Source organism: Malania oleifera, chromosome 2 (assembly GCF_029873635.1).
Source record: "Malania oleifera isolate guangnan ecotype guangnan chromosome 2, ASM2987363v1, whole genome shotgun sequence".
NCBI classification, from domain to species: Eukaryota; Viridiplantae; Streptophyta; class Magnoliopsida; order Santalales; family Ximeniaceae; genus Malania; species Malania oleifera.
In genome coordinates this window covers 142,069,262-142,094,926 of record NC_080418.1, presented here as the reverse complement: position 1 = coordinate 142,094,926, position 25,665 = coordinate 142,069,262, and the positions used below count along the sequence as shown (strand labels likewise).

General features: G+C 36.4%; 2 protein-coding genes across 3 annotated transcripts in view; one reads left to right on the top strand and one right to left on the bottom strand.

Moving 5' to 3' along the window:
- The first annotated feature begins 996 nt into the window (after positions 1–996).
- LOC131149243 (protein TRAUCO) overlaps positions 997–25,665 on the top strand; it is a 32,062-nt gene continuing 7,393 nt past the window's right edge. The window contains exons 1-2 of one of the 2 annotated variants that reach the window (XM_058099518.1): positions 997–2,353; positions 15,217–15,321. In XM_058099518.1, coding sequence (XP_057955501.1) covers positions 1,267–2,353; positions 15,217–15,296 — 1,167 coding nt within the window. In that variant the 5' untranslated portion in view covers positions 997–1,266 and the 3' untranslated portion in view covers positions 15,297–15,321. Of the gene's footprint in view, positions 2,354–14,002; positions 14,461–15,216; positions 15,322–25,665 lie in introns of those variants that run through there. The other variant, XM_058099517.1, reaches the window with a different exon arrangement.
- Positions 6,686–25,665, bottom strand: part of LOC131149242 (ABC transporter G family member 15-like) — a 45,599-nt gene continuing 26,619 nt past the window's right edge. Inside the window, exon 9 of the mRNA XM_058099516.1 lies at positions 6,686–6,832. Coding sequence (XP_057955499.1) covers positions 6,809–6,832 — 24 coding nt within the window. The 3' untranslated portion in view covers positions 6,686–6,808. The remainder of the gene's footprint in view (positions 6,833–25,665) is intronic.

Below are 25,665 nucleotides of genomic sequence, written 5' to 3'. Positions count from 1 at the left end.
GTCCTCTCGCAATTTATATTTATAGATATTAGTAATAATTGTAGTAATCTTTAATAAAAAATAATTGTAATAGGAATATTAATAAAGTGGCAAAACAAAACTTTAAGAAAAGAAAAAAAATATTATCACATTATTAATTTTTAATAACACTTCTGATGATAACGACAACTAGTTGTGAGCGCACATTGCATGTGTACTTCCATAGCTTTTAAATATTTTTTATTTTGAAAATTTTAAATTCACTGTAGTTTTGCTTTTACATCTTTAGAAAGTATAAATCTTTATGGAGGCATTTTAAAAATTTTAAAAATTAATCTAAATTAATTCCTAGGCATGGGAATTCTTCTCCTCATTGTAATAGTAAGGGTAAAAATCACTAACCTCTTACAAGGCTTGACAAAAAAATGCGAATATTATACCCATTTTCAGAACATTCATGAATTTTTCTTGAATAATTTGAAAAAATTACCTATAAAAAAAATTATTAATGACGTGTAAGGTCAAATTGTATATTCTTTTCTTTGTATTAAATACTATTACAAATAAAAAATTAAAATAAAAAATATGTAATGTCAAAATTCTGTTCATTGATTTGGTGTATTTTTTTTTAAAAATATTTTTCATAATAACTATGAAAAGGTAAAATTTTTCAAAATTTCCCTTTCATTTTTTCAATATTATATGAATTTCAAACGGGCCATATATAAAAGGAACTATTACAATCTTAATCTCTCTACAATAATAAGAAAATTTTCATGTAAACTATCAAAATTTATTATAATCCTTCATTGCATAAATTGTTTTAGAAATCACAGTTGCCAAGGATAGCGCAGGATAACTTCAGTTATACAAATCAATATCTTTAAGCCCAGCCCAACTTAACCAAACCTGGGTTTTGGCCCAAATAAAACCCAAGTTTCCAAAAATGGTAAAGCCTAGGCCCACAAAGAAAGGAGATAAATCCAATACAAATAAGCCCACCAAAAGCTTCCTTCTGCATTTGGGTTACTGATTAGCCTCAGAGTTCCTGCTTTATAAAACACCTGAAGCAACAAAAACACTTCCATAACTTCCATTCCATCTTCCTCTTATCTCACGTTCCCAATGGACCCAATCCCTTTTCCTAAACAAAATTTGGAGACATTCCCATGTCGATTTGATCTCCCAATCCTCTTCATTCTTCAAAATCTCTCCAAACCCTAGATTACTGCTTTCTTCTCCCGTTCTCTCTCTCTCTCTCTCCCCTCCTCCCCCCCCGGCCCCCGGATGGACACGCTCATAGACGCCTACCGCGACGACGACGAAGACGACGAAGAATTCGCCGCCGCCACCACGACCACCTCCACGTCCGCCACCAACAATGGCTCCGACGACCCTCTTCTGTTGGCGGACGCCGCTGCTACGACCGCCGCTGCGGCCAAACCCCAGAATGGCATTAAAGATGAGCTATTTGCCTCGGACGATTTATCTGAAGACGAAGCCTCCGACGATGACGAAGAACGGAAGCCCCTGAAACCCCTGGAGATGGAAGAAGATGCGGAGAAGTCATTCAAGACCAGAAAAGTCTCCTTAGAGGACGAAGACGAAGAACCGCCACCGAAGAAACAGAAGCCCCTTTCTTCATTGACCGCACGAACTCCTCTGACCAACCTGCCATCTGAAAAAGCTGCGGCAGGAGAAGCGAACGGGAGCTTGCGTACAGCATTGGCTACAGCGGCGACGATTGTGACCACTACTGTTAAGAAGGCGAAGAAGAAGAACAGCAATGTGTGGACGAAATCAACGTCCAGGAAAGGGAAGAAGAAGAGCAAACCTAATAACAACAATGTGCCGGCGGAGGACACTGTTCTGATTACGCCGGTGCCGAGATTCCCGGATAAAAATGACGACACTTCAGATATGAAAATATGCCTTTCAAAGGTGTACAAGGCGGAGAGAGTGGAGTTGAGTGAGGATCGAATGAGTGCCGGGAGTACGAAAGGGTATAGAATGGTGAGAGCTACGAGAGGTGTTACGGAGGGGGCATGGTACTTTGAAATCAAGGTGGTGAAGCTGGGGGAGACAGGACACACGAGGCTGGGATGGTCGACAGAGAAGGGGGACTTGCAGGCCCCAGTAGGGTATGATGGGAACAGTTTTGGGTATAGGGACATTGATGGTTGCAGAATTCATAAGGCTATGAGGGAGAAGTATGGGTATGAGGGTTATGTGGAGGGTGATGTTATTGGGTTTTATATTAATTTGCCAGAGGGAAATTTGTATGCGCCAAAACCACCTCATTTGGTTTGGTATAAGGGGCAGAGATATGTTTGTGCCCCAGATGCGAAGGAGGATCCACCGAAAATAATACCTGGTGAGTGATAATTATGTTCCAAAACGTGAATCTTTCTCGATAAGTTGCTATGTTAAGCGAATATAAATTAATTTTCTGCTATTTTGATCTTAATTCTCAGAAGCAAGTTCTCTTTTTGGACTTTCGAGCATGCCTTTTTAACCTTTTAGTCTTGAACATTGATATTGCAATTGTGTAAAGTTCTGTTTTTGCTTCAATGAATCTGGATTTTCTTCAAACTGCCTTTTTTGGTGATGCTACGATGTAGTATGTGTGAATATATCTGTCATTCATGTAGTTGTATCTCTTGCTTATTCTTGAGTTTAAGGGTTTCTTTAGATTTAAGTCTTGTGGTGCTATTTTATGGTATAGGAAATAGTATAATGGTTGTTACTGGTATTGGTGTTCAATATTCCTTCATTTTGAAACAGAGGCAAATCAGTTTTGCAATTTCTCAAGATATTAATTTTTGAATTCAATAAGTGAATTTTTGTCAAGTTCTTTTGGATTCATCATTGTAAAACAATCTCTACTATTCTCAGTCATAAAATTAGTGTGTGTGTGTGTGTTTATTGGTGAAACCCGGCCAATATGCGTTGAGGTGAACTGTGCCGGAAAGGCATTTTACCCTTCTTGAAACAATTGTAATTGCAACTGTTTTTTTCCAATCGATTCAATTTTGTACTTCCATTGCCCCTCCAATGCATTATGACTGAGTGTGAAACAAACTCAACTGCCTCAACCACAACAATTCAAGTTGAACAATGGCATACTAAGTAATTCGTTGGTTGTATATAGAAAAAAATGCATTTTAAATATTGTATGGTAAAAGTGGTAATCCTGCAAATGTACCTTGCTTTCACTTGTTTAGCTTCACATTAAACTAGTATTGAAAATGTATTTGTTAGATTAATCCTTCACCTAAAAGCCTAAACTATTAGCTTGTGGGCCAACAATGTATATCAAGCCTTAACACTCTCCTGCACATGTAGCCCAATTGCACTTGGAGAGATAATGCACAATGAATAACATCCATATTGGGATCACGATAATTTTTTTAACAAATCTAAATTAAACTCGGGCAGCAAGACTAGAAATTAGGACCTCCTATTAATTGACTTTGATACCATGTTAGATTACCACTTCACCTAAAAGATTAAGCTATTATCTTGTGGGCTAACAATGTATATCAAGCCTTAATGGTATTCATATTGAATTGAAGAGCTTTGTTGACTTTTAGGAGGCAAATTTAATGTTAGATAACGTGAGTCTCTTCCATCCTTATTTTTGACTGCAATTGGAAGGGGAAAATGGTAATTCTTTCTAGCTTATCTCTCCCAGTCTCCCTCGCTTTCTCTTGTTTTATTTTTACACTTTTACCTCTTCTGTAATCAGAATCCGAACATGGGAACCAATGACAGGCAATTTGGGGAGTTTATAATTGTGAAGAGAAATTGAGGGGTTCATTATCTTTTGTAGGAACAGATTATTAAGTTAAGTCTAATTAGAAGTGTTAAATATTATGTGCAGGTGAACTAGGTCCTTGCATATCCTTGATGCCTTGTTTGGAAGATAGAGTGGGAATGTGTGGGACTGGAAGTGCGTAACAATTTTTATCTTCTTTTTTTTAGTTGTAATAAAAGGGCAATATAACCATTTTGAGCCATAAAAATCTATTCCTTCCGCTTAGATGCACATTCCCCGTAGGTTCCCCAATTAGGAGTTTCAAAAATGACAATTTGGGTTTATTGGTGGGCCCACTGAGAATATCTTTCAACATGTAGATCCAAAATCTGGATTTTTTCCCACTCATGGTGCACTCCCATTCCTGCTGATTGACTCCCTTGTACCAAACTTGAGCTTCAACACCTTTTGTACCCTAATTGATAATTGGTATTGTCGTCTACATTGCCATTTTCATTTGCAAATTTTTGAGATCGAACCTCTCAGGTAGTGTGGATTTTGTGTAAGATGACATCAGTGGCATGTTGTCTATCAAATAAAAAAATATTAAAGATGATTTTGGAGATATGTTTTTGAGAAGGATTTGTTAATAGGGCGTTAAATTTTCTTATCTGTTTCTTGTCCAAGAAGGTAAGCTAGAAGATCAATGTCAACTCGCAATCTGAAAATGTGTTACTGGTATTGATGTTCCATGCCAGTATATTGGTTACTCGTATTGATGTTTAATATTCCTTCATTTTGAAACAGAGTGGCAAAATTAAAATTTCAATTTCTTGAGATATTAATTTATCAGTTCAGTAACTGAATTTTTGTTAGATGCTCTTAGATTCATCATTGTAGAAAGTTTCTATATGGTCTAGAAATGTTGTGAATTGAAAAATAGTAAACTCTATTCTTCTCACTCATAAAATTAATGTGTATGTCTATTGGTGAACCTGGCCAATATGTGTTGAGGTGAACCATGCAGGAAAGGAAACAATTGTAACTGCAACTGTTGGTTTCTGATTGATCCAATTTTGTACTTCCATTGCCCTTGCAATGCATTCAAGACTGAATGTGAAACTAACTCAATTACCTCAACCACAACAGTTCAAGTTGGGCAATGGCACACTAGGAAATTTGTTAATTGTATATAAAAAAAATTGCATTTAAAATATTTTATGGTAAAAGTGGAAATCTTGCAATTATACCTTGTATTCACTTGTTTAACTTCACATATAACGAGTTTTGAAAATGCATTGATATTGAATTGAAGAGCTTTGTTCACCTTTAGGTGGCAAATTTAATGATAGCTAACCTGACTCTCTTCCGTCGTTATGTTTGACTGCAATTGGAAAGGGAAAAAATGGTAATTCTTCAAGCTTCTCTCTGTCTCTCTCTCATTTTATTTTTAAATTCTCACCACTTCTGTAATAGGAATGTGAACATGGGAAACAATGACATGGGCAATTGGGGGAGTTTTTGCAATGCATAATTGTAAAGAGAAATGAGGGGTTCATTATCTTTTGTAGGAACAGGTTATGAAGGTAAGTCTAATTATAAGTGTTAAATATTATGTGCAGATGAACTGGGTCCTTGCGTATCCTTGATGACTTTTATGGAACTTAGAATGGGTGGGACTGGAAATACGTAACATATTTTATCATTTTTTTTTTGGGTAGTAGTAAAGGGGCAATATTACTGTTTTGAGCCACAAAAATTTATTCCTCCCGCTTCCCCCTTAGGTTCCCCAATTAGGAGTTCCAACAATGTCAATTTAGGTGCAGCAGTGGGGCTTGCTGAAAATAACTCGCAACATGCAACTCCCAAAGTCTGGATTTGTTCCGATTCATGGTGCACTCCTGTTCCTGCAGATTGACTCCCTTATACCAAACTTGAGCTTTTCAACACCTTTCATTCCCTAAATTGATAATTGATATTGTCTTCTAGATTGCAATTTCATTTTCAAATTTTTGAGATCGAACCTCTCAAGTAGCGTGGACATCAGTGACATGTTGTCCATCAAATAAAAATAAAAATTAAAGACGATTTTGGAGAAGGATTTGTTAATAGGGTGTTTAAATTTTCTTATCTGTAAACTAGTTCATTGTCAACCTGCCATTGGGAAAAGTCTTACTGGTATTGGTGTTCCATACCAGTATATTGGTTACTGGTATCGATGTTCAATATTTCTAATCAAAATTTCAATTCTTAAGATGTTAATTTATGAATTCAATTACTGAATTTGTGTCAGGTGCTCTCGGATTCATAATTGTAGAACAGTTTCTATATGGTCTAGAAATGTTGTGAATTAAAAAAAATAGTGAACTCTATTAATCTCACTCATAAAATTATTGTGTGTCTATTGGTGAAACCCGGCCAATATGTGTTGAGGTGAACCATGCAGGAAAGGCTTTTTTCTCTTTTTGAAACAATTGTAATTGCAACTGTTGGTTTCCGATCAATTCAATTTTGTACTTCCATTGCTCTTGCAATGCATTTATGACTTTATGTGAAACAAACTCAACCACCTTGGCCACAACAATTAAAGTTGAACAATGGCACTAAGTAATTTGTTAATTTTTTTTTCCCGATAGAAAAAGAAATTCATTATATAAACGAAGAATGTGCAATCAGGAGAGAAGACATGTCCTTAACGAAATCTGGGAATCCCCAGAAAAACAAACACGAAAAGGTGAACACAAAAAATACAGCACGCTCAAATCAGCACGCCCTTAGAAGGGACTACCAGTCCTGCTTAACATCTGTCAAAAATATCCCTTTAAAATTTCCATTGCTCACACACCACAAAGAAGCCATAAAAAGCAATTTCTCCCATAACAATCAATATGGAATCTTCTTCCCTGAGAAAATACGTGAAGTACGCTCCTTCCACAAGCTCCATAGCACTAAATATAAAGCACAATTCCATAAAGCAATACCTTCCTCCTTCCAAACCCCACAAAAGATATTGCCAAGAGCCTTTCCACTGTTCTCGGACAAACCCAGCTTTCTCCAAAATAATTAAATAACTTATTCTAGACCTTCCATACAAAACTGCAATGCAAGAAAAAATGAGATACATATTCTGAACAATCAAAACAAAGCATTTATATATCAGGGGTTAGAGCCTTTAAAGGTCTCCTCATATGCAGCAAGTCATTAGTATTTATTCTAGTATGCACAACCAACAAAAGAAATGCTTTCATTTTACAGGGGATTTTGACCTTCCAGGTTACTTTGTAGTGTGGAAAGGAATGATTGGTAGCAACCAAGAAATGAAAGAAAGATTTGCATGAAAAAGCACCCGTGGAATCCAGCAACCAAGATCAAATATTGAAATATAATGCATTTTAAATATTGTATGGTTAAAATCGAAATCTTGCAATTGTACCTTGTACTCACTTGTTTAGCTTCACATTTAACACGTTTTGAAAATGTATTCATATTGCATTAGAGCTTTGTTCACCTTTGGGAGGCAAATTTAATGATAGATAACCTGACTCTCTTCCATCGTTATTTTTGACTGCAATTGGAAGGGGGAAAAAAGGTAATTCTTTCTACCCCCCCTCTCTCTCTCTCTCTTGTTTTATTTTAAAATTTTTACCGCTTCTGTAATAGGAGTCCGATATGACAGGGACAATTGGGGTAGTTTTTGCAATTCATAATTGTGAAGAGAAATGAGGATTTCATAATCTTTTGTAGGAACAGGTTATGAAGGCAAGTCTAATTAGAAGTGTTAAATATTATGTGCAGATGAACTAGGTCCTTGCATATCCTTGATGCATCGTATAGAACTTAGAATGGGAATGCGTGGGACTGGAAACACTAAAACGTATTTTATTTTATTTTATTTTTTTTTGTGTTTTTGTTTTTTTTTTCGTTTTTGTTTTTGTTTTTGTGTGTAGTGGTCAAAGGGCAATATTACCATTTTGAGCCATAAAAATCTATTCCTTCCACCTAGATGCACGCACCCCCTTGGGTTCCCCAATTAGGAGTTCCAAGAATGACAATTTGGGTGTAGCAGTGGGGACCACTGAGAAAAACTTGCAACATGCAACTCCCAAAATCTGGATTTGTTCCCACTTCCCACTCATGGTGCAGTCCCGTTCCTGTAGATTGACTCTTTCATACCAAACTTGAGCTTCAACAACTTTCATTCCCTAAATTGATAACTGACAGTGTCTTCTAGATTGCAATCTACATTTTCAAATTTTTAAGATCGAACCTCTCAGGTAGTGTGGATTTTGTGCAAGACGACATCAGTGACATGTTGTCCATCAAATGAAAAAGAAAAATTAAAGACGATTTTGGAGATATGTTTTTGAGAAGGATTTTTTAATAGGGTGTTAAATTTTCTTATCTTTTTCTTGTCCATGAAGGTGAGCTAGTTCATTGTCAAATGTCCACCCATTTTTCTAATTGCAAACTAGTGTCCTCTGCCTGAAATTTGTTTTTGGTATGGTGTTATCTATTGGAGGTTTCCTTGATACTTCGCTTTCTGATTGTATATAATTTTGCAGGAGTTTCTGAGGCTCCTGGTTATGAAGGAAATTGAAGGTCACTCGGGAATAAAGGAATATAACAAAAATGGACATTCGATATAGTTTACTGTTTATTTTAAATGTTTAATCGGTTTGCAAATTTGCATAATTGTTGCATTAGAGAAATTGTGTTGCACATGTTTCATTTTGCTTTGAAGTATAGATAAGAAGAATTGGGCACTTCAACAACTTTTGACCATATCTCTGTCCTAGATTTCATGGTGGAATCAATTTGGCTCTGTTTTAAACATCTACACCCGCTATTTGCACTCAATTCCTGGTAACATAGGGAGGGATAGAGTTCTCTAAGCTCTTCTTCTTCTCCTTCTTCTTGAGTTTGAAAGTTCCCTAACTTCATCAAATATAGCTTGGATGCACAAATGGTCTTGGAGATTCTGAAAGGAAGTTGATAGCCTTTTGGTGAAAGGTGATTATATCTGAACATGAAATTAGCAGCAACATTTAGGGAACTTTGGTGGGTTTTGCCTCATATAATGAAATATCAAAGGTTGGTTAGAGGATTTTTGAAACGTATGATGAAAATTTGGGATGATATCTTTTGTAGGCAAATTCCTCTTAAAGTTGCTCAGCTGATTTTTTTTAACTCTCTCTCTATGTATGTGTGTGTGTGTGTGTTTCTTCATTATAGTCATGAATAAAAATTTTACTAGTAGACTCTGGATTATTAATTTCTCAATTTGAGAGGAATTTGAAGGATTAGCTTCTGATTTCTGAATCCTCTTATAATGCCATATTGGTCACCCCCAACATGTTAGCGGCTAAATTTTCCGTTTTGGCTCATTGGGGGGTTTTTGAAGTGGCCTCTTTCTTGTCCGAGTGTTCCTTTATGGGGCAATTTAAGGTCATGCTTTCTGGTACCCTGTGGTGGATGATGTTTCTAGGTGCTTGGATGGTTAGAGGTGTTTTTTCTCTTTGTGAAGGTTTTATTATCCTTGTGCAGGCTTCTTAGTCTAGTATTCCTCTACAATGGTTGTCCTTGTTCAGAATTCCTACTAAGATTGTTAAGTTGATGATGTTGAGGAGGGGCTTTCTGTGGTTATATGTGGCTGTGTGAGGAATATGAAACATGATCATTTAGTTAGTTGGGGGATTTGTTGTTAGTTAAAGTTGGGTAGGGTCGACCTTGGTAATTTAGTGTCAGAGATCATTGCTTTGGTGGAAGTGGTTGTGGCATTTCCCTTTTGAGCTTTATTCCCTTTGGAGTTCTTTTCCCTTTGGCATAAAGTCTTCAGTTGAATAGTTTCGATGCTGAGGCTGTATCCAATATATCTCATTCTAGTCTGTGAAAGTTCGTGTCACTATTTCTTTTCTTTACTTTCTAGCAGTTAAAATACAAGGTTAGAGATGTTTCTTGAATTCCTTTCCTGGATGATATGTTGAACATGGATACTTTTTCTTTTTCTTTTTATTTATTTATTTATTTTTTCCTCAAGCACTTCCTTCCATTTATCTTCTTCTGAGCCTTCATAATGACCGAACTTCCAGTTTTTACAATCTTGATGGTACATTGGTAGGTATCTTGGAATTTTCATTTTCACAAGAACCTTAACAAGAGGGAGGTGATGGATCTATTTTCACTGCTTAATATTCTTGATTCTTGTCATTTCTCTATAGGTTCAGATAGAAGGATTTGATTTTTGCATAGTTTTGGTGCCTTCCTTGCAAGTCTTTCTTTAGTTCTCTTGTTCGGGCTCCTCATCCAAACCATTCCATATTGTCTAAGCACATTTGGAAATATGAAGTTCCCTCTAGGTGTGTTTGTTTCTCAAGCTAAGATTTTGTAGAATTGGACTGGTTGAATAGTATTGGACTGGACTTGATAGGATAGTTGTCCTGTACTCCTGTCTCGTGTTTTGATCTGCCATCTGTAAGGGATAGGATAGGACATAGGTGAATTTTTTTTATTTAATGTTTTTACTTTTAGGTTTATATCTTTTAACTCCCTTAGCCTGAGCTAGCTGGGGGGTGGCCAGTCAGCTCTAGCCTATGTGAAGGGGGCTAGGAAGCCATCCCCTAGTTGGTCCTATCCTACTGTTGAGATGCAGTAAACATAGGCTAAGAGAGCTTAGCCAGCCTATCACATGAAACAAAAACACTATCTAATGACTAAGGCTTTTGTTTTGTCAGCATTCCTTATGAAATTAACACAAATAGTTTGGTTACAAACTAAGAGCTAAGTAAGGCTGTTTCTTGATGTTCTTTTATGGCTACCATAGCAGTGAGACTGCAAATCATCTTTTTTCTGCTTTGCATTGTCTCATTGTGGAGTCTTTGTAATAGACTTCTTGGTTTTTTGAAGAGCAGTGAGTTTGCCTACAGTCATTGGAGAATCTGTTAATTACTCATTTCACTGGTTCTGGGAGAGACAGATCAAAGGAAAGAGAGATGGGAAGATTTCTATGACATGTGGTTTGATGGTAGTGATTTGCTGTATTTAGATTGAGAGGAATGCATGTATTTTTAGGGACTTTTATCTGCCTATGCAATTAGTTTGGGATAGAGTGATTTTTTCACTTCTTTTTGGCTTTCAACACGTTTCTGGAGAAGTGCCAGTTGCTGAAATTTAGATGCTGGAGAACTTTTTCATTTTAGTAGTTTCTTTACTGTTTCTTTTTCTTCATTCAGTTTTCTTTAGGAAGATCCCTTATTCGCCTTTTGTTTTATAAATCTTCCTCTTCCTTCATCAAAAAAGGTATACACATAACGGGTGACATTTACTAAGTGCGTAGAAAATGGCATAGTAATGTAGGCATATATGCATAAAACCATGATTTTGAAATTTGGATCAAACCAGATGGTCCAAATCGTGTTCACTTTACTGGTCCAAGTGAGGACAGGAATCCAGAAATTATAAAAACTGGAGTCAACCTGGCCAGATTTAGGTGACTTGGTGAACCTGGCCCGAACCCAGCCCCTCATTAAAAGGAAAAAGGAAATCAAGTATGCTGCTAGAGGGATTTGAACACATAACCTCACGGAGATTGAGTTGATGTACTTTTTCAAGTTTTAAAAGAACAAATAATATTATTTAAAATCAGGAAGTGTGTATTTGGATGGATCATTTTGATCCAATCCGGGCCTATTTTGAAGAATAAGATCAATGGATTATTGTGTCCTGACCCAAATGTGTTTAGTTAATCACTAGTTTATTACGTGTGTTTAGTTTGTTAATCACTAGGATTATGTGTTCTGGGGGCTTGTTCATAATTTTTGTGCATCTTAGGGGTGTGGTTGTAATTTTATATAATTTAGAGGTATATGTGTAATTTCTTGTATTATAGGATTTTTTATAAATATTGTGTGAATGCCATGTTGGTGGTTATTGATGAATTTGAATTGAGAAGTGAACATGAGTTTTCCCTCAATATCTCTTTGCTCTCCTCTCTTGTTCTGCCTTGTTCTTCCCTCCTCTTCTCCTTTACTCCTTCCTGTTTCTCTCATTGCTGTAATTCTTTGATACTGTCCTGCATCAATCTGATATAGAATTAATCAAATTCTTAATTTTTTAATCTTAAATATATTTTTAATTGAGGCAATCTCTTTCCTTGCTCTTGTTTTTTACTTTTATGAATTAATGGAACTCTTTTACCCTTATGTAACTTTTTATTGAATCAATTATTGTCCCACTATTTTTAGTATTTGTTTGCCTTATGATGACATCAGTGATGATATCGTCGCTGTCATTGTTAAACCCTTTTTTTGTTACATTAATAATAATAATAATAATAATAATAATAGTAATAAATTTAAACAATATTTTAGAAAAATAAAAAATTTAAATTTTATGTAATTGTCACTAGTAATTAGCTAATAGGTGGTCCTTTGGGGTTGCTCAGGTGGTAAGGATTGTGCCTGGTTTGCTGCATGGTCGAGGATTCGAACCTGCTGCCCCTGAGATCATATTCAAGTATTTAAGTGGAGAAGGGTAGAGGGGCAGGCCCATTATCCTGTGGGTTTGGTGCCGCACTAGGGGGTCCAATGTGGCTCAAAAAAAAAAAAGCTAATAGGCGATTATGTCCAACATCTTTGCAATATTATCACTAGTCAATATTATTATCATGTATACATGTGCATGCCTATATATATATATATATATATATATATATATATATATATATATATATATATATATATATATATAAACTGGGGGTCAAAACAATGATATCATAAGATATATATATATATATATCTATCTTATGATATCATTGTTTTGACCCCCAGTTTGACACCAACCTAGTGGCCTCACGGGGTTGGTCAACGGTCTGAGTTTTAAACCATGCATAAAACCAAATTATTTATTTGATTGACCAAGATATTCTATTTGCAAATTATTATTTAATTATTCATTTTATTAGTGACATGGAAAGGAAAAAAAAAAAAAAAAATTCTTGGAGGTGGAGTTTAATGCAGTTCACATTCAAATGTGTAAAAGAGTGTGTGCCTGTGTTTTTTTTTGGGACTTTGGATTAAGATCTGCTCCTTATATTGTCAGAGGAAATTGCCCAAATTGTGTAAATTGGTGGAAAAGGATTCATGTAGGCGAGCCCACCTAATGGGATTTAAGGCTTGGTTTGTTATTGTTATTGGATTAAGATTTGCAATAGTTAGTGAAGTACGACTTTCATATGCTTATTTATATGGTAATTATATTTCACATCCAATAATTGTTACGATAATGCTAGTCATTCAGAGGTGGAAATCTGTAAGACTATGGGGTGATAAAACAATGGTTGCCTCTTTCTACTGCTGGCTATGTTGCATTTGCATCGGAACAGTTTGGAGACTTGACTTGACATGGGCATGTTGATGGATTAAATCTTTAAAACCTCCATTGTTTTAGTTGTTTCTTTTGCTTCATTTAGTTTCCTAAAGGAAGATGCCTTATCCTCCTGTGTAATAAATCCCCCTCTACTTTTATTACAAAAAAGAGGGGGGGGGGGTTCATGTGCTCGTATTGGGTGAAACTGGTCAAGTGTGGAGAAAATGAGCATATAATGTAGGCATATACGCATAAAACCATTATTTGTTTGACAGACCAGAATTATCTAATTGGAGATCTTAGTTATTATTCAAATATTCATTTGCATTTGGTTGGTTGTAATGAACCATGTGTGTTATGGGTTCTGATATATGTAATGAACCATATTTGCATAAAACCATTATTTATTTGACAGACCAAGTTTTTCTAATTGTAGATCTTAGTTAGTATTCAAATATTCGTTTTCATTTGGTCGGATGTAATGAACCATGTGTGCTATGGATTCTGATATATGGATAATATTTTAGTTTGTATCATTTTTAGTGGTATGGATGAAAATAAAGTTAAATTTCTTGAAAGTCTTGTCCAATGCTGGTCATGTTTAAATGCATGTGAACTCTGTGTTTTTTGGTACTGAGTGAGCACTTTGGATTAACATCTCCAAAAGTTGGTGAAATACAATATGCTTGTACAGATAGTATTTGTATTTCACATTCAATAATTACTAAAACAACGTTGTTTATGAAAAAAAAGTGGAAATCTTATAAGACTATAGGGTTGATTAGACAATATTTGATGAGTGTCGAAGAAGAGAGACAAGCTACAGTTTCTGATGTGTGCCTGACAGTTCTTCTTGACAGTAATTAATCATTTTGTGAATAAAAAATATCCTTCGCTGTGCAGGAAGTGAGATATCCTTCTTCAAAAATGGGGTATGCCAAGGGGTCGCTTTCAAAGATCTGTACGGCGGTCGTTACTACCCTGCTGCTTCTATGTACACTCTTCCCAATCAACCTAATTGCACTGTCAAGTTCAACTTTGGTCCCGATTTTGAATTCTTTCCGGAAGATTTCAGTGGCCGCCCAGTCCCCAGGCCCATGATTGAAGTCCCTTACCATGGGTTTGACAACAGAATGGAAAATGGTGTATCCAGTGAGAAGAAACATTAGCAACAGAGCATCCTTTGACCATTTTACGGGATATATGTGGGCGTGGGGAATTGGAGGGTGGACATGAGTTCAGTTTTCAATTTTTTAGTTGTAGTGATTCTTACATTATGTCTGGCCAATGAACAAATGAAATGATGTAAACTCAATTATTTAATGAAAGAACAAAAAGGGATATTTTCCTTTTATGCAGTACATAGTGAGCTTTTGCATGAGCTGAATGTTAACATGATTAAGCTTCTTTGATCTGTTTAATGGATTTATAGGGTGTGTTTGTGGGTCAATCACATTTGATTTTTTAGAATCTATTTTTTTAATATTTTTATTTTTTGTTCTTCTATTTTTTGTTAAAATTTTCACTTCATTTTTGCAAGGTTTGCATTTAAAAAGATGTTGTGCTCTTGTGGTAAGTTGATGGGTTACTGTATCTCTGCATTCTGTTTCTTGTCATCTGCTTGGGACTTTTGGACCCAGATAAATTTGTTTATCCTTTTCACCATCTGTAAGAGAGGTAATATGAAGTTTGTTGGTATTTTGCTTGACCCTTTATGCAAGCCTCAAGTTTCAAGAACCAATAAACATTTGCTTGTTCTCATTCTGTTCTGGACAAGTGGTTTGTAGCGTGTACCTTATGTGTGAATCAGGGAGAGCAGTTGCAACCTCTTGTTTTGCATACCCAAGGGATGCATGAGGACGCCAAAGAAATAGAAAGCAATAATCTTTATTGTGGATTACCATTTATGCCAGAAAAGCTTAAATCCCTTGATTTTTCTCTTTAGCTTCTTGTGTTTATTTTCAATTTTCTGATGGAGTTTCTCTTTCCCTCTCCCTTTGTTGGGGGTGTGGGTGGGGTGGGGTGGCAGGGAGGGCTTTGACAGTGGGAGTGGGAGAGTTGAGTGGGTTTTTGTGGTGGCTGATGTTATATAATTATGAATTTCTTTCTGATGGCAGGAAATATAAGGGGCTTGTCTGAATTTGCCCTTAATCGAGGTGGTGAAGAGCAAGATGATGAAGTGAGCTGCAGAATTTGATCAAATCTAAATGGGAGTCGCTGAGGTTGGTTATATTGTTGTTGGATGAAAATCTGTGCGTGGATGGCTGTGTCTCGTCTTCACATCTTGGTTATTGAACTGTGTTTTTAGTATGGTTTGCTCTTAAGTGAAAGAAGGGATATGTGCAATATTTTATTGAAAATCTTCTCCCATCCTAATCAACCTTTTGTTTTTGGTCCGGCCTTGTGAGTAGAGACTACATGCTAAGTTCTTAATGGTTCAAAATTTCACGTTTCTGAATAACCATATTTTTGAAGGGACTTGTATGGGTGCTCTTCGACTCTTAAGGCATCCGAGGCATCCCAAACTATTTGGGTTTGAGGGCATATTTCTCACACCTTAGGGCCTGTTTATGTTTGATCATGCACTTCTACATGCTAGTACACATGGAAGAATGTTATTGCTAAGTTGGAAATACGAACTAATATCGTAACCAAACCTTTCGTATGGGCTTGTTATGCACTTGTATGGTTTGGAAAGGCTTATTTGTCATGTAGTGTAGGTGCTTTATCTGTCTTTGGTTTCACTGCTTGTTGCTTTGTCTGATTCAATTATATCGCTTGTCCTAGTGAGTTTTACAGGCCCACTATATCAGAAGCTTTTCATGTTCTATTTGCTTTTTTAATTATTATAATTGACATTTATTTGATTGCCAAATGCATAAATGTCTTTGAAAACAGTTTGGGCATTTATTTGAAATCAAGACTACCATAACAAATGTTTTACATGGTTTAGAATGTTCGATAATGGGTTTAACCTGACCTTGTCTTATCACCAATAGCTTCTTGTTATTCTAATGGGCGATGAGGTGTCCATAGGAACATTTACTATACCTAAGTGCATCGCAGTCCAATTTCACAAGAGCTTCTTGGCTATGGCAAAAATTGATTAAGCTCAGACCTTCTTTGTAAACTTCTATGGTGCATTTGAAGATGTGACTTATGAACGATTTTACAAATGCTGAAGCTTTGCTTGGAACTTTTGTTGTAAAAGTAATTGAATACCCCGTGCTCTTTGAAGAGTAAAATGTGCTTGTATGGAAGCATGCATGTAATGTTTTGGATGCTCACAAAAAATGTGAGATATGCCTAGATTGATCTTATCAAATTGAGAGTTTGGACTGACCCTATCTATATGAACAATGTAAGATTTCTTAGATGTTTTGAATTTATGTAACATATATTTATTTGTAAAAGGTTCTTAGTTTGGTAATATAATAAACAAATGTTTTTGTGTGTGTGCGTGCGTGTTAAACAATAGTAATATTGGAAATTTGGAATAATTGGGGGAGGTAAATTTTTTGTTGGATGTACAGCGACGTTTAATAGTTCTTACTTTATTTTAGGTACTTTTAATTATTCTTACCTTATTCAATCATGTTTTTTGCTTTTAAAAACAATGGCGATATTTTTTTTTTTGTAATAGTTGTAGTTGCTGCGTGTTCATGTGGACTTTGCCTTAACTTTCTCTGAGCATAGTTATGACCGACAAATATTCTTTGGAGAAGATGAGTATATGGAAACTTTTGCTTAAGATTCTTGTAGAGATTAGAGAGCAAAAGATTGGTAGTGAGTATTATTCAGTCATTGTTTGGTTTTGGCCTCTAGGGAAAAATGTTTTACCATTTCTGGGAAGGGTCTCTTCTTGTTCTTATTAAATAACACATCGGGCTTGTATATTTATTTATTTATTTATTGCACTGCTAATTTTCTTACTCAGAGCCTGTGATTGGCTATGATTTAGAATGGCACGAACTCCTAGTCCTACTCTTTTCGATGCTAGGTGTCACATTTTTGCAACTATAACACATGTCAAAGGACTCGTTGAACAACCTGGGATGGTTATTGTGTTCATGTCGGATGGGTTATGGAGAGACATTCGGTTAATGCGGATTAGAATATGGCGATGCCTTAGGATGTATTTGGAATGCCACTATGACATTATAGTGGATTTGGACAGTCACCATAGCAGTAGGGGTGGCAAAACGGGTTAAAACCCGTCGGGTGACCCGTGACCAGGTTTTAATACAAGTCAACCCGTTTATAAACGGATCAACCCAGATCCAAACTATTTATTAAACGGGTTAGCCGGGTTCGGGTTAGGTGATCCGTTTATTTTCCTATATATATACATTTAAAAATAACCCTAATTTCTACCCAAGTTCACTGCCTAGCACGCCGCACCCTCCTCTCCTTCTCGTCCTCTCGTCGTCCTCGCTTAATGACCCCCTAGGGCCCCAACGCAGCCACCCCTGATCTGAGATCTCCCGAGTCTCAGTTCTCACCTAGCAGGCTAGTACGATTTGGGCATCGGTGATTTACAGCGTATGCTTTTTACAATGATTTTTTTTTTTGGGGGGGGGGGGGGGTCACCGCCATCTCTAACCTCATGCCAAAGACAAAATCATTGGCCGTTCAAGCGAGCAGAATGACAAGTGAATGGTGATGGGCAGTGGAAGGCGCCATGGAAGCATAGACTGCCAAACAAAGCCGAAGTTTCTAAACTTTCATTCCCCACTGGCCATTGATCTGCTTTTTATGTAGTTTTTATTTAGATACTAATAATTAATAAATAAAATAGAGTTTTTTTTTTAAAATGTCATTTTATATGAAAATTTTAAAATAAATAAATTATATTTTTTAAATGGGTAACGGGTTAGGGTTTACATTGTTGTGACTCGTTTATTAACGGGACAACCCAAACCCGTTTAACCTCGACCCATTTACGACCCCCTCGGGTCCGGCTCGTGAACCCGTTTTGCCACCCCTACATAGTAGCGATCTTGGGCCGTGATGTATGATCATTAGACCTATGGGTGTTTATTTGCACGTGAACGAGAATACATCAAAGATATATTTTTTTGGGTGAACACCAAGTGAGTGACCTACTTCCCCCGGTATCCTATTGGGTACTTTGTGAACGCCTTGAGCAAAGCTCAGGAGCAAGCTCTTGACATCCTTGAAGGGGTGTCTTGGGTTTCCGAGTGGGACTAGGAGATCCATGGATGACTCATTGGAGAATGAAGTTGTGCGTTTTTCTTAGCCCAGAGGTTGATATTTACGCTTGTATTGGCCTTTGGGTGTACTTTTGGGTGTCCAATTAGACTATTGAGGGATGTTGATTTTTAGTATGTTAGACTTGTACAAGGCATGGTGTTGCTTCCTTCAGCTCCAATTAGTGGATGTCAAGTGGCAATTGCTCTTACACAAGGATTGTGTTTTGGGGATTACTCTTAATATTGGTGGAATGTGAGTTCAACACCCTTGTTGCTCAAATCATAGTTCATCAGTGACAATTTCAATTGTTGATAAGGATTGTCGTGCCATGAGAGTTAATCATTTATTGGACATTGGAGTGTTTCCACGGATGATAATGAGTACAATTGGACAGGACTCGGTGGTGTTGTTTCATCGCATAGGTGACTTTGTCACATCTTAGGCATATTAAGACAAGGGTGATTCCTTTAGGGCTTGGTAATCTATAGTTCGTGACTATTGATATCAGTGTGTAATAGTGTGTTTCTATTTTGAGAGCTAAATTGAGATTGATATTGTGGGCCTCAACTCTAGAATGGGAATTCAATATGTGACATTGAGTGGGAGAAGAATCAATCTACCTTTGAGTGGGTGTTGATCACTCTCTTCCCTTTTGTCATGTGACTCCTGCATTAATGAGGAGACAGTTAGCCTTTGGTAGTTTGCCCTTTCAACATTAGGATGCTTGATAGTGCCCCATACCCTTGATGAGGAATGAGGTTGATTTGTGGAAACTAAGATCAGAAGACCTTGGGGCCTTTAGGCGTGTATTAAGGCGACATTATGGATTTCTCCTATTTTGGTTGGCACTTGAGCTTGAATTACGATACATTAAGACTTTGTGGTGTCCTTGTTCTATAGGCAGAGGTAATATTCTTGGATTTGATGGAAGGGATGGATGTAGGAGTTTGTAGAAGGTATTGCACGAAAATCCAATGAAGTATGGACTTAGGGGAATTGCAAATGTTGGTTAGAGGACTTCATTGGAACTCCAAGAGGACTTTATGATTTGAGCTCTAATTGGAACGTGATTGAAGACTGCATTTGTGGAATTGACAGTTGAGCACTTTTGCTCATTGGCCTTTGGGCCTTATCCTTACTCGTGTTAGAGGGCATTTGAGCCCTGTTTCTAGAGGGAACATGAGTTGTTGTGGCTAGGGGGCTTTTTTTGTTTGTTGTTGAGCATGTTACTTTTGATGCAACTTTGCTAGAGGGCAATCTATTCAGAAGATTTGAGTTCGAACATAGGAAAGCTAGAGGGTAGTGGTATTAGGACTTTAGCCACAATGGATAGTGGTTAATATATATGTATGTATGTATGTATGTATATGTATGTATGTATAAATATATGTATATATTTTTCCTAAGGGCGTGGAAGACTAGATATGATACTGAGGGTTGGTACACGAGGTGGGAATTATACTATTGAATCTTGAGGATCCCAAAAGTGAATTTGAGTAGATATTTGATAGTTGTGTAGACCGCATGGTTGACATTTGAAGTGGGTGCGAGAATATTGGGTACTTTTGAGAAGTTTGGAATGTGGACTTTTTGATACCTAAAATTGGTCATATTTAAGAGACTGTGGGGTTTGGACTCATCTTTGGATCGGGGTGAGCTTTGATTGGTTCGGTTAATTAGCAAAAAAATTTCGGTTAAAAAATCTCATTAACCGAATTGACTGAAATTCTATATTTAATCGAACTCAAAACCGACCAAACCAAATTTCGATTAAATTAATTAACCTATTTTAATCGATTTAATATTTTAATATATGTAAAATATAGATTTTTAATATATATAAAATATAAAAATATATATAATATATATAAAATTTTATTATATTTAATATATAAAAAATAAATAAAAATTTAGTTTATATATATATTATATAAAATATTTTAATGTATAATATATATAATTATTTATTATTAATTTATACTATTCGGTTAATTCGGTTAACTGAATTAACCGAACCCAAAAATTGAACCGAAAACTGAACTGAAAACCGAAATTCAATGAAAATGAAAACTGAACTGAACCAAATAAATTTTTAGCCGAATCGAACCATTTGGTTAATTTGGTTTTAACCGAATTATGCTCACCCCTATCTTTGGAGTCGAGTGTTGGAAACATGCTTTTGAGACTCTAGGGTGGGGACTCATCTTTGGACTAAAATATTGGAATTGAGCTTGGACGTCATGCTTGGTGTGTTAGTCGTGGGATTACCAGATTTGGAGAGTCTTCGAGATGTGGAGTTATATTTGAACTATAGTGTCAAGAATGGGCCTTGAAGGTTCATTTGGTGTGGGAATCTTGTTTGTGAGCGAGTAAATGGTGGAAGAGGTAGTCAATATAATTTTGGAAATGAGGGTTACAAAATGGAACGCTTTGCAATAGAAAGGAAGTTGTGTCAACCTCCAGTAGATGGTATCAAATCTATGTGTCAGATGTCAATTTTAGGAAATCACAAACAAAATGGAATTTTGGGTATGATGGCCCTTGGGCTAAACTGATAAGGGTTTCCTTTGATTTCAAGAGTGAGATTGGGCCATGGGAAGGATTTTGCTCGATATATTAGGTGATGAATTTTCTCCACTTTGGTGAGAGCTTGGGCTTTAAGAGACAATGACAAAATACAAATCTGTATCAAGGATTAGTGAGGTAGAGTTTTGAGAGGATTGATTGGTACCTTTGAAAACTTGTGGTAATAAGGTTGGTTGATGACAAGTGGGTTTGAGCAATGTTCTTGGACATATTGATTTCATAGAGGAATTAGAGATTAGAGTGTGATTCTTATAGGAATCTAAATTTAAGCTCTATAATGAGATTTGAAAAGGACTTTGTGTTTAGGAATGTGTTCCAAAAGGGTCCTTCTGATGGGAACTGGGTTCAGGTCTATCGTGGGTAATGGAGATGAGTAAGTGTGCTGTGAGGACAAGAGTGTTGAAGCTCGATTGTTCTAAGAGTTCTTAATTGGGGCTTGTGGAAGCTTCAATAGAAGATATATGGTTGCCAATCAATGAGGACATTAATAAGATGGAGTGGGGGAATATGCTATGGTCCTACATTCTTGTAACTATGACATATATCAAATGGCTCGTTGGGCAACCTTGGATGGTTATGGTGTTCATGTCAGAAGGAACTTCGGTTAGTATATAGATTCAATTATAGAGAAGGGGAGTTTAGGCGCAACAGTAAGGTTGTTGCCATGTGACCAGGAGGTCACGGGTTCAAGGCGTGGAAACAGCCCCTTGCAAAAATGCAATTTAAGGCTGCATACCATAGACCCATTGTGGTTCGCCCTTTCCTCGGACCCCGCATACGCGGGAGCTTTGTGCACCGAGTTTTTCAATTTTATTTATTTATTAATTATTATTATTATTATTATTATTCATAAAAGAGGGTGACACCTCCTTTCTTTATTAGAAAACCCCTCACTTATGATGGAGGAATATTGTGGTTCCAGCAAAGCAAACTACAAACAGATAGAAACGAAACGTAACGAAAACGAAACGAATACAAAACGACACATTAGACTTTTAAATTAGGAAGATCAATTTTGTCAAGTCGTATCGTGCCTATAACTCTGAGCTTTTCAATTATAGAGATGTCATAAGTTGTATTTGGAATGTCATTGTAACATTGTGGTGGATATAGACAGTTGCCATGGTAGCATTTTTGGGCTATGATGTATGATTGTTATTAGACATATAGGTGGTCACTTGTATGTGAATGAGAATGCACTGGAGAGATTATCTTTTGGGGAACACCAGGTGAGCGGCCTACCTCCCCTGGTATCCCATTGGTTACTAATTGAGTACCTTGAGAAGAGTTTAGGGATGGGCTCCAGACATCTTCAAGGGGTGTCTTGGGCTTGCATGTCAGATTGGGAGCCCCATAGGCAACTTATTAGAGAATGAAGGCGCGTGTTATTCGTAGTCTAGTGGTTGAGATTTACACTCATGTTGGCCCTTGGATATGCTCTGGGCGGTGTAGTCTCATGCCCAATTGGACTATCGAGGAATATTGATCCTTCATATGTCAGACTCGTATAGTGTTATGGTGTTGCTTCCCTTAACTTCGGCTAGTGGGTGGTAAGTGGAGGTACTCTTACATGAGAAATGTGCTTTGGGATGAGAATTATTTTCAGTACCGGTAGAATGTGAGGTTTATACCTTTATTGTTTGAATCATGATTCCTCATTGACAATTTTAGTTGGAACAAAGATTAGTTTGCCGTGAGACTTGAATAATGGATAAGGATGAGTACGATTGGATAGAACTTGGTGTGGTGTTGTTACTACGTGGGTGTGACTCCGTCACGTCTTAGGCAGATTAATGTAAGGGTAATACCATGTCGTCTTGGAAATCTACCACCTCGTGACACCAGGCTTCCTCCTTTGAGTTGAGGCAGTGAAAATACCTGTTTGAAAAATACTTGAATTCAACCCCGTTCATTCAAATTTTGTTTTATACTGAATGGAATTGAAGCCTGACAAGCAATTAATAATATTGGAGAGATTAATATAATGCATTTTTTGGTAACTGTAATGCTGTTTTAGTTTATTTTATGAAAAAAATAGTAGTTAGACTCCAGTAGAACATAGTTGATCTTTGATCAAATGTTTTAGATGCCACTCTATTGACCCAAAGATCGGCTGTAATTCTATAGATTTGGGTTCTTGCATTTGATTTGGGGAAGGATTTCACATTGTTGGAACCTAAGGAGCTGAAACTTACTTCAGATAGGACATTGAGGAGGATCTGGAAGCATTTGAACATTTCAAATATAGGAGAGAAACTGGGCAGACAACCGATCAGCTCTCTGTCAACTGATTGGCTGTCCCAATGAGTGTGATGGAAGCTCACTCAAACTGACATCAAATAAGAGCTCTTGAGTCCTTGGTTTTAAAAAAATGTATACCTTTTTTCTATGATGATTTCTCTTGTAAGTGAGTTCTCCTATGCACAAAGTGATTAAGTGTGTTTCGCTTGCAAACGAATGGGTGGGATGGGATACTAATATTAGAGTGGAAAATCGAGTTCACTAATTTCTTTGTTTGATTTTTTTGGGTATTCCTATAGGAGATGTTTGTATTTGGAATTTGGATGCTTTCAGTGTTTTCTCATGTAGCTCTTTGTATGTCCACCTAACTCAGTCATCCCAATTTTTTCCTCATGTAATTATTTGTGGAAAAGTTACGGTTCTTCCTAAGGTTAAGGCTTGTGCTTTAGAATTAACACCAACAATGTTATGTTAAGCGGGAAGACAGATGCTCCTTCGTCGTCCTACACTATTTTGTGGCTTGTTTGTCGTGAGCTTTTTCATCTGTTTGAAGAGTGTTGGGCGTATCCTAGCATTTTGATCATTGTAGAATCTGGGAGGCATAAAGATGCTAGGACTTTATGGCAATATGAAGTTCTTTTGCTGTCTTGTGGTGGCTTTGGCTAGAAAGTGTTGCTTGTATTTCCAGGATTGTCAATTTGATTTGGGATTGGATTGTATTTTTTGCTTTATTATGGGTAATTTCATTAGGATGCTTTGGGTGTTGGGCATTTTGGGATATTTAGCAAGAGTAGTTGGCTCTCCTTGTTTGATTTAGGCCTTTTTCTTTTTTGATTATTGTTTTCCTATTTTGCTTCACTTTAGAAGATTTCTTGTCCTCCTTGTACATTCTTTCTTCCTGCAATATAGATTAAAATTTCATTTCTTTCACGAACCTAATCCATATTCCCCAAGCTGATAAACCTCTGAAATGAAAAGAAAATGAGATAACAAACTCATGAATTTGAGCCTTGTGTCAAAACCTGTCCCTCATTTTCTACAACGGGGTTAGAGGTAATTCCATGGGGTTTGGAAGATATTATTGCAAAGAAAGAGATACAATAATAGATGAGGGAAAATTCATCCTTTTGAAGCTCAAGAGAGGTAATCCCTTCTATTCTAAAAGTTCATTTGTGTCATTTTACTGCTTATATAGGATAAAGCATGTTTAGATGTATACAAGTTCGTATATTTAGACTTTAAATTCTTGATAGTTCAAGTATTAATTTAATTTTTGAATCTATGTTTTAGACACTAAAAAAGCATGAGTAGTGTTTTTTTTTTTTGTTTTTGTTTTTGTTTTTGTTTTTTGTTTTTTTTTTCAACTCATTTTTTGGGAGTTTGGCTTTGTATGGCCACTAAAAAGGGGGGAGTCTGCTATCCTACTCAATAGCACCCCATCTCTTTGTATCTCCCAAGGTTTAAAGGAGGGGATCTGAACCCTAGCCTCCCTTAAGAAGGCCAAGAGATGAACCACTAGTCCTAGATTTACTTCGCATAGTTTAATCAATCGACTATTCTTTATAATTAGCACGATTGGTTAGTATATGTTTTGACTCTGCAAAATTGGTATATTTAGATCCTCGTTTTGATTGATTTGGATGTGTAGATTCATTGAAGTATGACTTTTGGGGAGCCAAAGGTAGCCCACAACTCTATGGAACATAAAATCAAATCTTGCCTCGCTGGGATCACTTGATATATATTTATAATTTTTATCTTCATTAGTTTTCTTTGTAGTTGCTGTTTCCACTTGCAAGAGCACTTACAGTGTAGCCATTAAAAAAATTTTTCAATGTCTTATTGGTCAAACTAAAAATTTGTTTGACTAGTTATCATAGGTCCAATTAATTAAAGATGTCTCGGCACTTGTTAAGGAGACTCTGGGCTCAATATTTAAATATGAACCTAACTAGTTAATAGTCCTACATATAAACAACTCAACATGTGTCAGGATATTACATATCTTGTATAAGTCAGGACGCATGTTAGGATATTAAAAATCTTAAGATTTTACCTCACCCTAGTTTCTTTGTATAAAATCTTTTATGCTTTTCAAAAGTGGCTCTCAACTATGAGCCAAATATTAACCTGTGAAGAAAAATCTAGCTTGTATTTTTTGGCAAAAACTCGAGATCAAAGCTGTCTACATTGTGAAGATTAGTAAGTTATAGAAAAACAAGTCTTCGACCATTCTTTTGCAATTCACTCTTTGCTTGAAAATTCATTTTTTTGTGACCATGCTCATGCCTACAAAGATTAAGTGCAAATCCATCTTCTTGTTGATTTTCAAATTCTTCGTCTGGAACATACACTATAGCCCTGAATCAAAGATCAAATGAAAACCTATCTTTCAATAAATCAACAAACCCATCATTTGGAAGATCTGCAATCGACTCATTCAGGAACACTAGCTCTTGAATCAATAGATCTTTCTAAAGGAGATCGAAGACCAAATACAAATCTATCTATTGATAAAGGGAGAT